The sequence below is a fragment of the Zootoca vivipara genome, chromosome 6 (genome assembly GCF_965207765.1).
Source record: "Zootoca vivipara chromosome 6, rZooViv2.hap1.1, whole genome shotgun sequence".
NCBI lineage: Eukaryota > Metazoa > Chordata > Lepidosauria > Squamata > Lacertidae > Zootoca > Zootoca vivipara.
This window is the reverse complement of record NC_142589.1, coordinates 9,417,847-9,435,769: the sequence shown is the minus strand read 5'-3', so window position 1 is coordinate 9,435,769 and position 17,923 is coordinate 9,417,847. Positions and strand designations below refer to the sequence as shown.

The 17,923-nt window shown below is 47.0% G+C and overlaps 1 protein-coding gene across 1 annotated transcript; it reads right to left on the bottom strand.

Annotated features, from left to right (window-relative positions):
- Positions 1-1,168: 1,168 nt before the first annotated feature.
- Positions 1,169-17,893, bottom strand: LOC118087792 (F-box only protein 6). The gene is made up of 6 exons (XM_035120778.3): positions 17,717-17,893; positions 11,941-12,224; positions 11,286-11,412; positions 6,928-7,023; positions 4,091-4,226; positions 1,169-3,020 (listed from the first exon to the last, which is right to left on the bottom strand). The coding sequence occupies exons 2-6, from the start codon at positions 12,197-12,199 to the stop codon at positions 2,874-2,876; spliced, it is 765 nt and encodes a 254-aa protein (XP_034976669.1). The 5' UTR covers positions 12,200-12,224; positions 17,717-17,893; the 3' UTR covers positions 1,169-2,873.
- Between the last annotated feature and the right edge of the window lie 30 nt (positions 17,894-17,923).

The following is a 17,923-nucleotide window of genomic DNA, read 5'->3' as shown; positions in this document are numbered from 1 at the left end:
GCAGGAAATAAACAATGGGGGCAAATGAATAAAGGCACCAGGACACACTCCCGCCCAAAAGACTCCTCCTCCCTTCTCCATAAGGCCCAAAATCATACAGGGAAATCTCCACTTCTGATCTAGGTGGTTGTGTAGGAGGAGGGAGAGAATCATGGACGCCTCCGTGGAGAAAAAGATTGGCGGCTACAAATGTCATGCGCCATCTCTCCAGGCTTTGAGAATAGGGAGGGATCCTTTTCACTCTCAGGATCAAGGTGTGCGATTGTGACACCTCTTCCAGTTCTCCCTCCAGCCTTCCAGTAGGCCTAACCACAGCCTCCTTTTCCATTGTAGCCAGCTGTTATAAGAATTTAAGGTCTCCAATATATAAAATAAATGTTCATAAATGTACCAGGCAAACATACATAAATATATAAACCACATGTCTGAAACAGGACAGGAAAACCATCCTAAAGCCATTTTCACTCTTTCAGTGACCTCAAATATTCCTCTGCAGTTTGGATGGAAATAGGAAAAGCCTCCACGGTTGCCTCTTTGTTCACAAATCCTGTCTTAAGGGTGTGTCTGTGTATGAATAGGGTGAGCCTGTGACCTGGATTCAGGAACTACCGTAATTAACTATCACAAAAGAATGGCCAGGGTGCCCAGGTAATCCAGTCAGTGACCATTAACAGGTTTCCTGCCAGACAGGATTCTGCTGTAGACCGCCCCTTCTGTGATCTATGTATGATGTATTGGGGGGTGGCCTGAAGCTTAAAGGTAAAGGGACCCCTGACCATTAGGTCCAGTCGTGACCGACTCTGGGGTTGCGGCGCTCATCTCGCATTATTGGCCGAGGGAGCCGGCGTATAGCTTCCAGGTCATGTGGCCAGCATGACAAAGCCGCTTCTGGCGAACCAGAGCAGCACACGGAAACACCGTTTACCTTCCCGCTGTAGCGGTACCTATTTATCTACTTGCACTTTGACGTCCTTTCGAACTGCTAGGTTGGCAGGAGCTGGGACCGAGCAACGGGAGCTCACCCTGTTGCAGGGATTCGAACCGCAGACCTTCTGATCGGCAAGCCCTAGGCTCTGTGGTTTAACCCACAACCCCACCTGCGTCTAGGTGATACACCATTGCTAATCCGAGCAGGAGGTTTCTGGAATCATGCAAATAGGTGTTTGAATAGGTTTTTTTAATTTTATTTTATTACTTGTACATGCATCCTCCTGCCTCCACTATCATAAAACAGGAAAACAAGAGATCTTTTTGAGATGTGCCAAAACAGTCGCTGCATTGTTTTTTCCAGCAAAAGGAGCAAACACCAGACAAGAACAGGCACTTTCAGCTGCAAAGTGGTGAGAAAGGCTGCCCCCTGCTGGTGAGGCGGGCATGATTTTAACTCTCCACCTACCTGTGGAAAAGAAATGTTAGCAAACAGACATAAGACCCTGAAAACAGGTTTGGCCCTCCTGGAGAAAAAGCTTTACAATGGGACATGCCGATCTTAAAAGAGCCATAAGGGCAGGAGTCTTAGGTTGGGCTGAAGCTAAGGCCTCTCCCCACACAACTGCCCCCTACCCAGGTTTGAGGTACTATTCATTCTCTAAGCAAAAGCCAGCACAATTCAGGTACCAGATTCCGTTCTTCCCTCTGTGTGGCACCCGATCAGAGCCTGAAGGCATAAAACTCCTAAAAGCCCTGCTGGTATCTGATGAAAAGTCCATCCAGCTCTAACTTCCAGAGCATCCAGCTCTAACTTCCCGCAGCAGGCAACCATTTGCTGCTGTTTTGGCCCAGCGAGAAGTATTTGGAGGTAGACTGCGTCTAAAGCTGGAGGTTCCATTTTTTTTGTCATTGCAGCTGATGCATCCATTCATAGAACTCTCCACCACCATAAAGTTGTTCCTACTTGCTCTCTAAAGCTGGAGCACATGGCCACATCCTTGCCTTTCAGATCCAGTGATCTGAAAATACTGGCCCAATCCACCACCTTGTGGCCATCCGCGGGCCGGATTTAGAAGGCAATTGGGCCACATCCGGCCCCCGGGCCTTAGTTTGGGGACCCCTGCCTTAGTCAGACCACCAGATCCATGCAGCTTGGTGCTGTCTACACTGATTGGTAGTGGATCCCCAGGGTCTTGGGCAGGGAGCGCCCCCAGCTCTACCCGGAGGTGTGGGAGATCCCTTCTGCATACAGAGCAATGGCTCTCTCAATGAGCAACTTCCTCCCCATAAAAATTAGAAGACGCTACCCCTCACGGTTAGAATAAAGAGCTGGTTTAAACAGGAAAGTGCCTTTTCCTGTTGGTCCATCTAGGTCAGTGTTTCCTACACTGACTGGCAGTGGCTCTCTGGGCTTCACGCAGGAGCTTTCCCCTGAACCACTAAACCTGAACCTTCCCCCCCACCACTAAAAAGCCCCCAACTTTCTTTTAAACTGGCTGATTACTTTTTTTTTCCAAGTGTGGTTATTTATTTGGTCCTCTGGGAGATTTTTTTAAAAACAAAAAAACTGGCTTTATGACTTACATAAACACCAACTCTGCTCTTGAGGCGTAAAGGAAGCAGCGTCCTAACTGCGGACACACAGGCCAACCAACCAGCGCGGCACGCAGCCATGACTGACACAAGGGCTAGCCAATGAGCACTGCAGAGAGCCAACTTACTCTAAATAAACTGGCAAAACAGGTTGTCTGCAAAAAAAAGGATTCCTGTCAAAGGTGGCAATGGAAAAGGATTATTGGCTGTGCAAATTTAAAGGGGCCAGGAAGGGATGCTTCGGCCATCAACCACGCGAGAGAAAAAGTGCTGAAAACGGAGCTTTTATAGATATATGTATATATGTCTCTCTAAAAAAATTCAGCCAAGCCTCTCAGCGCCACGACTTTTCAATCTGCCACCTCCGGCCCAATGGTGATGCTGCTGTTGGTGACTCTGATGCCGTACCAGCCTGCCCAGTACTGGGTGTCCTCGCCTCCGTGGCGAAGGATGACATGGCGGACACCACGAGGGTAATTGTGAAACGTATGCGAGACCTGGAGAGAGAGAGAGAGAGAGATGGAAGAGGTTTGGATGCTGCAAAGTTCCTGGGCCTGATCGCATCGTAAGGCCACCTTTTGCGGGATAAAGAAGCAAAAGGTCCGAACATCCCAGCAGCCTCTTCTCCAAGTAGCCAATCGGACGTTGCGACATCAGCAACCTCGCGAGGCACAGAGGCAGCAGCCCTCTCCTGATCTTTTAAGGCTGCAGACCTGCTCAGAGTAGACCTACCGAAGTTACCTGACCACCGTAGTCAATGGGCAAGATTACTGCAATGCGCTCTACATTGGGGCTGCCCTTGGGGGTGGTTCGGAAGCTCCAGCGGTTGCAGAATGCTGCGGCCAGATTGCTGACGGGTCGAGACCACATGACACCGTTGTTAAAGCGTCTCCACTGCCTGCCTGTCTACTGCCAAGCCTGGTTCAAGTTCACTAATTTACAAAGCCTTGAACAACTTTAGATCCAGGCTACCTCAAGCGTCGCCTGAACTCTTATCTCCCAGCTCGATCATTGACATCCTCCGCAGGAACATTATTGTCATTCCCCGAGTTGGCATAGCTCACTTGACAACAAGAAAGCGAGGCTTTAGTGTCATTGGCCCAGTCCTGTGGAACTCTCTGCCACTAGAGGTTCGGCAGGTGCGCCTTTTGTGCCGACGTTTAAACACCTGCTGAACTTTTCTGTTCCTCCAGGCCTGTGCAGACAATTAAGAACACATCTTTCCACAGTTTCTGATTTTAACTATATGGTCTTCTATATGTTGCAAGCCACTCTGGTGGGTTTTTTTTTTAAAACGAATAGTGGTCTACAAATATTTTTTTTATAAATGAATCAACTGGTGTCCTTGAATACCAGTTAATGGGAATCACAGGTAGGGAGATCGCTGCTTCTGCCCTCGAATTGGCCACTCTGAGAACAGGATGCTGGACTGCACAAGCCCCACAAGGACCACAATGTTAATATTTTATGTGCAAACCGGCAAAAAACAAATGCCCAGCTTGCAGTTGTGCTCTGGGGGCAGGCAGAGCCAAGCCAGGCCCACCCCACCCCACCCTGATGCCTTCACCTCGTGCCACTTTGCATCACTCCACTGTTCAATGACCACGTCTTCGGGGTGAAATTCTTGCAGGACGATGTAGTCTGCGGAAAGAAGCTCCACGGAGAGCTGGTAGCGGCAGCCGCAATCGTATCGGGCGGCGTACCTGGGATGCAGAACGGGAGGAACATTAGGATGTCACAACCTTGCATCTCTGTGGCATCAGGGTGTGACGGCAGGGGAGGTCCAGGGCCAGATTTAGGTTTGATGAGGCCCTAAGCTACTGAAGGTAATGGGGTCCTTTATATGTCCAGCTGTCCTTTGCCAACAACAAATTGTCACTGTTTTTTGTGTTGAATATATGCTCTATGGTAATTTATGGGCCTAATAGGTATCTAAAGCCATTTGCACATTTTATTTGTTTTTTTATCTTATATTTTGGAAATGTACATCCACTGTTTTTTTCCTTTAATTTTTTGGGGGGCCCCAAGATACTGGGGCCCTAAGCTATAGCTTGTTTAGCTTATACAGTGGTGCCTTGCAAGACGAAAATAATTCGTTCCGTGAGTCGCACCGTAGAGCGAATATTTTCGTCTTGAGAGTGTCAATGGGGATGCGGCAAAAAAAAAAAAAAGCTGCGAAAAAATCATCTAGGCGGAGCGCGGCCATAGGAAACCTCGTCTTGCGAAGCACCTCCGCGATCGCAAAACACTTTCGTTTTGCGGGGTTTTGGTCTAGCGAGGTACCACTGTATATAAATCCGTCACTGGAGGTCAGTAGTGTGGTGTCAAATTTGGAAGTTAAGGAGCCCTACCTCCATCTGGCATGGTCACCTAACCTGCTCACAGCCACACCTGCTTCTAAGATTATGCAATTATCTTATAACTAGTGTCATTCAGCCTGTTTAATAAACGGGCACTAGAACATTCAGCCTTTTTCGGTGGCGGCGGCACGTGGGGGGGGTCAATTGGCCCCTCCCACGGCCGCCGCTTCGTCGGGGCGCTCCGCTGAGCCCAGCTGGCCAGCAGGCGCCCAGGAGAAGGCCGCGATTCGGCCTCTTTTGGCGGCGGCGGCAAAGGAAGCAGCCTCCTCCTCGCGCAGTGAGGCGCTTGTCCGGCCGGGAGCGGCGGTTGGCAGAGGGGTGGGGGGTGGGGAGCATGTGTGTGTGTGCAGTCTCTGCATCCAATCTCTGTGTCCGTGGGGCATATGAGCAGTAGCGCAAACCCAGGGACACAGGGAATACTGGACGCAGAGACACTTGCACTTTATTATATAGGATTATATAATAATAATAATGAGGGATGCATTGCAAATATCAATGCAGATCTCCACATGTTGCCTGGATCTGCTACTTTCACGGGCAAAGATTTGGAGTGCTGCAGTATCATTTTTCAGGGTGACTTTAGAAGTTCCACGTAATAAAAGCTGGGACATCCTTCCCTTGAAACCTTACATTTCAGTGCCCCTAAATGCTTAGCTTTTTTTGTAAATTTTTCAAAAATTAATTGTGGAAGTTACATTTCCACAATTAAGTTAAGTCACATTTCTACCAGATCTAGATTTACACAGACACATTTTCACAAAGCTTCTCTTTGAGATTCTTTGAATCTCTAGACTTCCCTCCATACCCTCTTCTGGCTCCTTATATAAACAAAGTTGTCATGCTGGCCACATGACCTGGAAGTTGAACGCCAGCTCCCTCAGCCAGTAACGCGAAATGAGCGCCACAACCCCAGAGTCAGTCACAACTGGACCTAATGGTCCGGGGTCCCTTTACCTATACCTTATAAACAAAGTTCTGCTGCATTTCCATACTTAAAAGGTAAAGGGTAAAGGGACCCCTGACCATTAGGTCTACCGTAGTCGTGGACGACTCTGGGGTTGCGGCGCTCATCTCGCTTTACTGGCCGAGGGAGCCAGTGTACAGCTTCCAGGACATGTGGCCAGCATGACTAAGCTGCTTCTGGCAAACCAGTGCAGCGCAAGGAAACGCCATTTACCTTCCCGCTGGAGTGGTACCTATTTATCTACTTGCACTTTGACGTGCTTTCGAACTGCTAGGTGGGCCAGAGCTGGGACAACAGGAGCTCACCCCGTTGTGGGGATTCGAACCGCCGACCTTCCGATCGGCAAGCCCTAGGCTCAGTGGTTTAGACCACAGCGCCACCCGCATCCCTCTTTCCATACTTATACTTATCCAATTATTATTTCCCTTAATTTTATCTAATTTTCTACTAGTTGCAAGCGTTTACTTAAAATCCTGCCAATGTATCAACTTGTTTACAGTTTATAGCTCGTTTATAGCTTTGAAGCACACAGAACAACTCGTTCCCAGCTTGCCTTCTCTAGAGGGACCCTAGGAGCCCGTTCTCAGTGGCCGACTCGCCTCCTCTGGCTCCTGTTGGCACAAAGGGCTAGAAGACTCCTTCTCAGTGGCTGAAAAGCTCCACTTTTGTGCTTATTGGTCAGCTCTAAGATGCTGGAGGCAGAGACCCTGCTGCAGAAATAGTAATCTCTAGACCAGGCATCCCCAAACTCCGGCCCTCCAGATGTTTTGGACTACAATTCCCATCGTCCCTGACCACTGGTCCTGTTAGCTAGGGATCATGGGAGTTGTAGGCCAAAACATCTGGAGGGCCGCAGTTTGGGGATGCCTGCTCTAGACCCAGGGCCACTACCCCATTCAAGGAGCTTAACGGTGAACATACATTTGCAAATAGTTGCTCCTGCAAGGAATTAAGTGTGTCTCATTCCATAGCAAATACATTGGGCTTTCAGTGCTGTTATCACCACTTGAGGCCTCTTCCTCCGTTTTTGTACTCTCCTTTCTCTGATTCTCTCCCCCCCCTGCACCCCAATTTACTTACCAATCCTTCACCACAATATCTGGCTTGACCTCGTCCATCAGCTGATCCCAGTAGCCGTGATCCTTTAAGGTAACAAGCTGGTTTTTGAGACAGAGCCTGCGAAGGCACATTTGAGGTGTTCAAAAGGACCAATGGTTCAAGGGGGGGGGCGAGTGCATGTGGCGGGGGGGGGGGAGGAGGTTTGCAACAAGCAAACAAACACCTTCAGAGTCACTTTCTTGAGAGAGAGGGAGGCCACACCACTGAGATTCCCGTTGGGACATTTTGATCTCTTCTCCACAGGGCCGCAAGTGCCAATGCTTTTTTTTCTAGGGGGGGGGGAAAGTGCCGGTATTCACCAGCGGAGGGGGGGCAGCGCATGGGGGAGGGGGCGTAGCTTGATGCCAAGGCTGGGCAGTGAGGGTGGGTTAGCTGCTTGATGCTCCTGCCCATGTGCAGAGGCCTCCCCTGCCTGGCTTTGGGAAGGAACAACCCCTGTGTTGCACACTTGATCCAAAATACCAAAAAAAGAGGCAACACTTCGACCAATTCCAGCTGGTGAAATGTATCTGTTTTTATCTTTATAAACTATAACGACATGCGAGACAGCGACCCAAGGTAATCATACTGTTTCGGTTTGGTCTTCTTCAGTTTTTTAACTACAAAAAATAAATCAAATAAATATATATCATTAATTATGTCATACATTATATTAAGGCCAATGGCCAGCATGAACATGAGTCTATACAGGTAGGTAGCCGTGTTGGTCTGAGTCGAAGCAAAATAGAAAAAAATTCCTTCAGTAGCACCTTAAAGACCAACTAAGTTTTTATTTTGGTATGAGCTTTCGTGTGCATGCACACTTCTTCAGATACACTTGAAACAGAAGTGTCAGACCCTTATTAATATACACAGGGTGGTGGGGGTGGGAGGGAATGGGTGATGGGCTGATGGGAGTGGTAAACCTGTAGATGGCTGTTAACGACTGCTGATGACTGCAATTAGTCATGGGGGGGAAAGCAAGGGCTGAGGCGCCAAAGAAAGCTTGATCATGCATAATGAGATAATAATCCAATGTCTTTATTCAGACCAGGTCTCCATGGTTTTAAGTTTGGTAACAAGTTGCAGTTCAGCAACTTCTCTTTCCAGTCTGTTCCTGAAATTTCTCTGTAATAAAACAGCTACTTTGAGATCTTGTATAGAATGTCCTGGGAGATTGAAGTGTTCTCCTACTGGTTTCTCTGTCTTATGGTTCCTGGTGTCAGATTTATGTCCATTTATCCTTTGGCGTAGGGTTTGGCCTGTTTGTCCAATATAGAGAGCTGAAGGGCACTGTTGGCACTTGATGTATGCCATCAAATGCCAACAGTGTATGCCATCAAATGCCAACAGTGTATGCCATCAAATGCCAACAGTGCAGCTCTGTATATATATAAGGGTCTGACACTTCTGTTTCAAGTGTATCAGAAGAAGTGTGCATGCACACAAAAGCTCATACCAAAATAAAAACTTAGTTGGTCTTTAAGGTGCTACTGAAGGAATTTTTTTCTATTTTGCATGAGTCTACCAGTATACAGTCCACAATATCTTAAAAGCATAACACATATGCTTCAGGCAGCAAGGGTTACATATGTGTATGACCCCTGTTCCGCAGATTGTAAACAAACACCAAGGTATGTTTTATTATTGTTTCATTTTTGTATTTGGCTGTATTTTTTCAATGTTAAGATATTGTGGACTGTATAGACTCATGTTCATGCTGGCCTTTGGCCTTAATATAACGTATGACATAATTAATGATATATATTTATTTGATTTATTTTTTGTAGCTTAAAAACTGAAGAAGACCAAACCGAAACAGTATGACTACCTTGGATCACTGTCTCGCATGTCGTTATAGTTCAGGCATGTCCAACAGGTAGATCGTGATCTACCGGTAGATCACTGGACGTCTGTGGTAGATCACCGGTAGATCAGTGGCTCCCCCCAAAGAAGCTAAAAAACTTTGGCTCCCCTAAAAAAGCTCAACATCTTTGCCCTGCACTCCTAAAATGAACTGAACCACCAAAAACAGGGCTTTCCTTCCAACAACTTTTACATGAAACCCCCCCCCCAAAACATGGGCCTTCCTCCTTCCTAAAAAAAAGCACAACAACTTTGACCTGAACCCCACAAAAAGGGGGGTAGGTCACTCCCAGTTTTTAACTCTGGGTAGATCGCAGTCTCTTTGAAGTTGGCCACCCCTGTTATAGTTTATAAAGATAAAAACAGATACATTTCACCAGTTGGAATTGGTCGACGTGTTGCCTCTCTTTTTTTTGGTATTTTGGCTTTGGGAAGGAGGCTGCAGGGCTCCAAAATCCTGTCAGCGCATTGTGCCTCCTTCCCTAAGCTGGGCAAACTTTTCCCAGCCTCGGGGAAGCAGACGTGATACTCTGACGGGGTCCGAGAGCCCTCTGGTCTCCTTCTCCCCCCCACAAAAAACGGTGGCAGAACTGCACACCACCAGAGAAAAAGCACTGGGTTTTCTCCGCTTGGTCTCTTCCGGAGCTGAGCTGAAGCACTGGAAACAGCTTCCGGGTCTGGAAAGTCTCAGCCCAAATTTAAGGGAGGACAGAAGGACTAAGGGAGCAAACAAACGCGTCGACCCAATTTTACGGGAGGAGTGAGGAAGCTGCGTCCCTCTGGAACACAATTCCCAGCATCTCTGCTGGCTGAGGGGGGAGGTCCAAAACATCCTGAAAGCCACATGTTCTCCATCCTTGAACTGAACTGTTACTTGCCTTTGCTGCCCCTAGCTAACACCGTCAGAACTCCGCTTCCTTTTAATGCGGAGCTGGAGAAGCTCCAGATGTTGTATGACAACGTGTCCCATTATCCCACGCTGACTACTACAGAGTTCCTCATCCCTGAACTCGGCCATCACTTGCCTTTACCGCCCCTGGCTACCACCATAACTGTCAGTTTGCATTTCTTAGTGCGGAAAGTATTGATCTGATGTGCAGAGCAGTGTTTCTCAACCAGTGTGCCTCCAGATGTTTTGGGACTACAACTCCCATCATCCCTAGCTAGCAAGGCCAGTGGTCAGGAATGATGGGAGTTGTAGTCCCAAAACATCTGGAGGCACACTGGTTGAGAAACACTGGTGTAGAGATCTCTTTCCTATTCTACTTAATTCAAGAGGGCTCTGGAAGCTTCTCCGCGTGACAGAAACAAGCAGGAGGTTCGTGATGTTTGGGTTATTCCTTCAGAGAAGCTGAGTACAGCTGGCTTAAAACTGGTTCTGTTATCTCTTTCAGTCAAGGTCACGCTGTCTATAAAAGTAAGGCCAGAAGGAACCTGGGTTTCACTTCCTATTTCTACCTCTTTTCCTTCTGGTGTGGTGTTCTGTACATGCTTGCTGTTAAGGTTTAGACTTCTTATAAGTTATTGTAAGTTTAAGTTAAGTCTGCTGCAACTGGGTTTCTTATGGACAGTGCCAATCCTGAATGTATTTTATTTGTGACCACTATGCTCTTTTGCAGGCATCCCCAAACTTCGGCCCTCCAGATGTTTTGGACTACAATTCCCATCTTCCCCGACCACTGGTCCTGTTAGCTAGGGATCATGGGAGTTGTAGGCCAAAACATCTGGAGGGCCACAGTTTGGGGGTGCCTGCTCTTTTGCCTTCAGTAGCAGTAAAGCTCTTGAAATACAATTGCCTCTGCTCTATTTTTGGGGAATCTTGCAATAATTAAGTTTTTACTCTGCTAACTATATGTCGGAGTTCTGCTCTGGATCAAGTAGAATTCCATGACAATAACCACTCTACCTTATTTTCACACAGAGATGAGGGACCTGTGGCCCCTAGGTGTCGCTGGACTCCAAAACCCATCATCCTGGAGCACAGCTACTAGGAGCTCAACAACTTCTCAAAGCTACAGATTCCCCACCCGCATCTTACAGGCAGCCACAATGACTTCACTTCATGCTCTCTTTGGCAACCAGACAATGGGGCCAGTCTTATCTCACCTTTCAGCATGGGTTGCTTCCAATACTAGTCCTACTCAGAGTAGACCCACTGCAGTCCAGGGACATGACTGACTTTGGTCCATTTCCCCCCTCAATGGATCAACTCTCTAGTAGAACGTAGTCGGAATCTGGAAGAAAACCGGCGCACCCTAGGAATCTCATTTATATTTTTTTTTTAAAAAAAAATGGAAGCTACTAGTCCTCAAGACTGATTTAGGTCCAGGAATTTCAGCTGGCTTATCTCTCAGTAGGACTTGGCTGGAGACAACCCAGAGGGTGGCATCTGGGTGCAAACTGGCGCACCCGAAAGGGAAGAAATCTGTTGGGTACAACGTTAAGATCTTTCATGCAAGACCCACAATCCTCACCCATAAGATGTCACAAAGTATTTGCGGACATGCGGGTAAGGAAATTCCCTCCCGTGATTTCCAGGAAGGTCCTCAATCTTCCACTGGTCCCCTCCATTCTGTTCAATTTCCCAGGAGTTGAAGCCCGCTGCGGGGAAAAAGCAGAGAGAGAAGATACAATGAAAGCAGAGGAGACCGTCACTGTCCAATTGGCAGTGACCTTTTCCAAGTCCCTTGGCAACTACATAGAGCTGAAGGAGGAAGCTGAAAGAGAGGCACTCCTTTCCAATTCCTCTTTCAGCCTGATGTGCTTTTCAAGGCTCAGATTCGCTCTGACGGCTCCTGACATTTTACCAGATCCTTTGGAAAAAGCCCAACATCTGTGCAAGTTTATTTTCGACAAATGCAGCATGAAGTCATTTCTCAGTCGGTAGAGCATGAGACTCATTAATCTCAGGGTCACTGGTTCGAGCCCCACGTGGGGCGAAAGATTCCTGGATTGCAGGGGGTTTAACTAGATGGCCCTCGTGCAAAATTCCTGAGGGCCAGACAGAAAGGCCTCGAGGGCCGCATCCCATCCTCCAGACTTTTGAGGCCCAGCTCAACCCCAACGCCACCCCACCGACGTTTGAAGAAAGGGTGATGCGAATCAGCTCAAAATCTGCGCCAAACAAACCTTCGGCCGAAGGGTTCTGGATTAAGTTCTTCCGCAGGGTGGAGAGGAAGTAGAATATCCTCCAGTCGGGAACGTTCCTGTCCGGCGCACGGGGGTGGAACCCTTCAAGGTGACACTTCCGCTTCCACAGCGAAGGGAGGTCCACCAAGTCGCGCCACAGCAAGCAAACGAGGCGGCAGCGGAGAACCAGCTCCCTGGCGGGGACCAGGCACAGCACGTCAATCAGAATGTCTTCCGGCAAATCTCCGATATTCACCATCTTACTCTGGGGTGGTCTCAGCTGTCTGCACAAAAGGAAGAAAAAAAGAAATCAGTTAAAGGGCTGTTGAGCGAAGGGCCACTTTATTTATTTATTTATGAAATAATTTTTATTTGAATATAAAATCATAACAATACAACCATACACATCAACAATTAAAAGATTCCTCTGAATCCCTCGACTTCTCCTCCATGGGTCCTGTTATTAAACCTTTTCTACTGCACCTTTTCCCATAGTCCCATGTTTTAAATAACTCCATAGTACTTGCTACGTGTTATTGCAATCCTGCTATTGTTTTCATCTGCTTGCAGTGGTCTCCAAGATAAAATATACATTCCCCCCCCCCCATTCTTTATTGAAGTTTTGGTCTTCTTGGTTCCTGAGCCTTCCGGTCCGCTTTGCCGTTTTGGCATAGTCCAACAACGGTTTAATTTGCCATTCTTCTCTGTTAAGGACTTTATCTTCTTTCCATCCCTGGGCTAATAGCATCCGTGTGGCTGTCGTCGGATACATAAAGAGTATTTTCTGCTCCCTTGGGATATCAGCACCTACAATTCCTAATAGAAAAGCCTCTGTTTTTTTTAAAAAATAAAAGTTAATTTAAAATCATTATACAGGTGAAACTGGGAAAATTAGAATATTGTCGCATTTATTTCAGTAATGCAACTTAAAAGGTGAAACCGATATATGAGATAGATGCATGACATGCAAAGCGAGATATGTCAAGCCTTTATTTGTTGTAATTATTTGTCGTTAGGCAGGTCAATTATAAATGGAATGTAATCTAATGAAATCTAATAGCGATACTTATTTTTGTATTATTGTAACTATTTGTTTTATTACTGTGAGGAATTTCCAAAAGAAGGCATTTGTAAAAATTAAAAGAAAATAATAATAATAAATTGCATTACTGAAATAAATGCACTTTTCGATGATATTCTAATTTCCCGAGTTATTACCTTACAAGACCACCCCATATGGTAAAAGGTGCCTTCTATTTCTTTACATTTCCAGCAGATATTTGTCCCTGTCTTATACATTTTTGCTGGGAAGGACCGCATTTAAAGCACATCGAACACACATTACGTCCTCCCTTGGGAACCGTAGTTTGCAAAGGGTGCTGGGAACTGTAGTTCTTTTTTATAGGTAGAGGCCATGCTGTCCAGAGGCATCAAATGTGTCCTGGCTTGGTTAGGCCTCTGAATCCATGGTTGCATGCACGTTCTACATTTATAAAGCACCCCCTCCCGAATTATGGGAACTATAGTTTCCCACAACAGTGTGACGCAACACTTATTTAAATATATAGTGCAGAAGAGGCCTTTGTAAATGATCACCTATGGAGGGGGGGCTATCTCCCCTACTACTCCTACTCAGAGTAGAGACCCATCAAAATGATTGGGTATGCCTGAGGTCCAATGGGTCTACTCCAGGGGTCCCCAAACTACGGCCCCCGGGCCGGATGCGGCCCAATCGGCCTCCCAATCCGGCCCGCGACGACCCCCGCCGCCCGCTGCCGCCGCCCGCTCTTACGGCGTGCGGCGCAGTGACGATCTTAAAAATCTTAATAATCGGCAAAAAATCGCCGAAAATCCTTTGTGCGCATGCGTATGGGCCTCTCCCGACCCAGATTTTTGGCGATTTTTTTCCGACCGTGTGCGTGTGCGCAAGCGCACGGGCGCGCCCCCGCTGCGCGGTCGGCGTGGCGGGCACCGGCCCGCTGCGCGGTAAGTCTGGGGACCCCTGGTCTACTCTATGAGTAAAAGTGACCCATAAGGTATAATATTAATTTTAAGCAAACAATAAAACATTGCAAAAAAAGTAAATATATCCTGGCATAGGGTTAGCATGAAATAATTTATAGACTGGTCCCCCCACCCCATCCCTGGTGTTTCAGAAGTGTATTGGTCTCAGCACCTGAACAGAACCTCCATATTCCAAGGCAATATACCTGACACTGTGTTCGGTCAAGAGGGAAGCAGGCCATCTCCTTCATGCCCTGATGAAACTAGAGATAAGTGCCCCCCACTGGCTCTTATTATAGCTGGTCTGAACCTCCATTTGTCAAGGCAGTATACCTCTAGAGGATTATATGTGGGGTCGAGTAGGAACAGCAGGGAAAGCCCTGCTTTCTCTTGAATTTCCTTAGAAGCTTCTACCCGGTTGTCACTGGAAACGGAATTATGGGTTAAGTGGATTTTGGGAGCCTCTGCAAACCGTGAGTGTCTATCTGAGTGTCAAAATCTGTGGGGAATCTGCTGGGGGGCCCTGCTCTCTTACTATGCCTGGCAGTTCCCCAACAGTTCTGACAAAATTTCATGGCATAAAAAACGGAATTCCCTGGTTAGTTCTTGACACCATTTGATGGCTATTCACAAAAAGAAGTCTGGCAAAGTGGTTAGATGACCTGGAAGAGACCAGGGTTCAAATCCCACCTCACTGGGCGACCTTGGGCCCAGCCGCTGTCTCTCAGCCCTAACCTCCCTCACAGGGATGTTGTGAGGATAAAATGATGGGATCGGCAGGGAACCTTGGAAGAAAGGTGGGGTATAAACAATAGCAGCAATATTTGTAATATGAATTCATTATTATTATTACTGTTGTCGTTATATTTTACAACCCGCCTTCTTTCCAGACCAGGACTAAAGGCGGCTTACAAAAATTATAACAACAGAGATAAAAACCAAAAAGCTGAGAACACATAAAAGGTAATCATTAGTCATTAAGCCACTAATAGAATTGAAACAATATTTATTTTATAAAAAAAATTAATATACAGATAATAAATACAGCCATGCACTATTTAAAAGCCCTTTCTTTAAAAATAAAAATAAATACATCAGTTCCCAAAGGCCTATTGGAATAAACCAGTCTTTATTTAGGGATTTTAATATCTATCTACAGTGTTTGAAATCAGCCGAGCCCCTTTAACTTCTGCCCCAACAAAACAGAAAGCACTAACAGTGGTTCCTGTTCCTGACTTATGTAACTCATTTCTAATTTTGGGTGTGGCTTTAAAAGGTTTAAAAACATCCCAATGCCATGACAGCCACATGGTTTGGGCGGTGGCACTCTGGCCGGCTTCCAACAGAACAATGAAATAAGATAATCTATTAAACATTAAAAGCCTCCCTAAACAGGGCTGCCTTCAGATGTCTTCTAAAAATCTGGTAGCTGTTTTTCTCTTTGACATCTGATGGGAGGGCTTTCCACAGGGTGGGCGCCACCACCGAGAAGGCCCTCTGCCTGGTTCCCTGCAACTTGGCTTCTCGCAACGAGGGAACCGCCAGAAGGCCCTCGGTACTGGACCTCAGTGTCCGGGCAGAACGATGGGGTGGAGACGCTCCTTGTACTGGAAGAAGCAAAGATCACCAGTGTTGAAGCAATGATTCCTCAACATCAACTTCGTTGGACTGGTCATGTTGTGCGGATGCCTGATTATCATCTTCCAAAGCAACTACTCTATTCCGAACTTAAAAATGGAAAGCATAACGCCAGTGGTCAACAAAAGAGGTTTAAAGACTATCTCACAGCAATTTTTAAAAAATGTAGTATAAACAACAACAACTGGCAAACACTGGCCTGTGAGCGCTCCAATTGGAGAACAGCCTTTACCAAAGGTGTCATGGGCTTTGAAGACACTCGAACTCAGGACGCAAGGGAGAAACTTGCTAAGAGGAAGGCACACTTGGCAAATACACACGGTGATCAACTCCCGCCCAGAAACCAATGTCCCGACTGTGGAAGGACGTGTGGATCCAGAATTGGCCTCCACGGTTACTTACGGACTCATTGTTAAAACCATGTTTTTGGAAGACAATCTTACTCAGTTACGAGTGATCGTGATTTTTAAAATTTGCCAAATGTCTCTGGCTATACTTTCTGGATGAGAGATGAACATAACTGGTGGCGGAAGACTTGCTTTCTTCTCTTCTCCTGCCCACCCCCCTCAGCTTCTATACAGCCTACATTTAGCAGGAGGTATTTAAAATGAGGCAAGGGACCCAGGTGGCGCTGTGGGTTAAACCACAGAGTCTAGGGCTTGCTGATCAGAAGGTCGGCGGTTTGAATCCCTGCAATGGGGTGAGCTCCCATTGCTCGGTCCCTGCTCCTGCCCACCTAGCAGTTCGAAAGCACATCAAAGTGCAAGTAGATAAATAGGGACCGCTCCGGCGGGAAGGTAAACAGCGTTTCCGTGTGCTGCTCTGGTTTGCCAGAAGCAGCTTTGTCATGCTGGCCACATGACCCGGAAGCTGTCTGTGGACAAACGCCGGCTCCCTCGGCCTATAGAGCGAGATGAGCGCCGCAACCCCAGAGTCGGACACGACTGGACCTGATGGTCAGGGGCCCCTTTACCTTTACCTATTTAAAATGAGAGTCATCCTAGCGTCCTCTTTGAAATATGACAAGCGTTTGTGCAATTATAAATTATTGGAATGGTCTTCCACAACAAACCTGCTTCCCAAAAATATTGGGGGTTTTTTTTGCAAGGAGGGAAGCGATCAGAAAATAAAATCTAACGTGTGGGCAACATCAGTCTCGCCTCCCTTCAAGCAAATCAGCCCATTTTGCCTAATCTCTTTTTGCAATCAAATCAAGGCAAAGCCAGAGAGAGAATGCCTTGGGGCAACTCTTGAGGTGTCGGCCAGTTTCCAGTTCCGATTTTTGAGCAAATGAAACTCACAACAGCCCTGCGACGAAGAGCATCAAATACGGCCCCTTTTCAGCCCGAATGTTTATTCTTCAACACTTTTAAAAAACAAACAAACAACCTTTTCATCACAAATCTGGAAGTATACTTGATCATTGGATAACACTAATATTGTTTACCTGCACTTTGTTGTTTTAACCCAACTGCAATCTGTTTTATATACATCATAAAGTGAAACAAAAAAAAATATTTCGCTTGGTTATTTAATGTAAAAGCATCGGATCAACCCAGTACTGTATACTGTTCTCACTGTGGTCACCCAGCTTCCCCAACAGGATGCTCAAAAGCAGGCACCCCCAAACTGCGGCCCTCCAGATGTTATGGCCTACAACTCCCATGATCCCTAGCTGAGAGGACCAGTGGTCAGGGATGATGGGAATTGTAGTCCAAAACATCTGGAGGGCCGAAGTTTGGGGATGCCTGCTCAAAAGCAAGACCCCAACAGCAGCAACAACTCTCCCGACCCCTGCCCCGCCCAAAACTACACACAGAAGCCTCAAGATCTCACCCCACCCCCGCTTGTAGTACGTCTCCAACCTCTTTCTGCCTCTATGCTGGTATCGGTAAGCTTTGCAGGGCTTAAGGAGAGATTTTTTTTTTTTTTTTTGCGGAATGCACCCGGGGGGGGGGTTGTCCACCCACTCCATCCTACAGACCCCTCTTGCGTTCTCACGTGCAAAAAGCTCTCGCGAAACACACTCGAGCAAAAACAAACAAAACACCCAACAACAACCAACCTAAGCCCTTGGCTGCTTTGCACGAGGTCCCCATCCCTTTAAAAAACCGAAAAACTCCTGGATTTTTACCTTTCCAGGGGAGCAATGGAAAAGGAGTCTCTGCCCCGAGCAGCACCCAGTTGCAAAACGGAGGGAATGCAAAAAAGGGGAGGGGGTGGGAGAAAGGGAGAAACAGAAAGTATCCAGCTGTCTGCAGGAGGAAATATTAAAATGGAAAGCCGGGGGAAGTCCCGCCCGGTGCTTTTCCTCCACCAACCAAGAGGCCTCTGCTTCTGC

What these genes read in the sequence shown, in the direction of transcription:
- LOC118087792 (XM_035120778.3), bottom strand. Translation starts at nt 12,199, where the DNA reads ATGGTGAATATCGGAGATTTGCCGGAAGACATTCTGATTGACGTGCTG. An exon ending in TACTTTGTGACATCTTATGG is followed by an intron (nt 7,024 to 11,285) that starts GTGAGGATTGTG and finishes GTGCCTTCGCAG; the next exon opens with GCTCTGTCTCAAAAACCAGC. An exon ending in GTGATGCAAAGTGGCACGAG is followed by an intron (nt 3,021 to 4,090) that starts GTGAAGGCATCA and finishes CTCTCTCTCCAG; the next exon opens with GTCTCGCATACGTTTCACAA.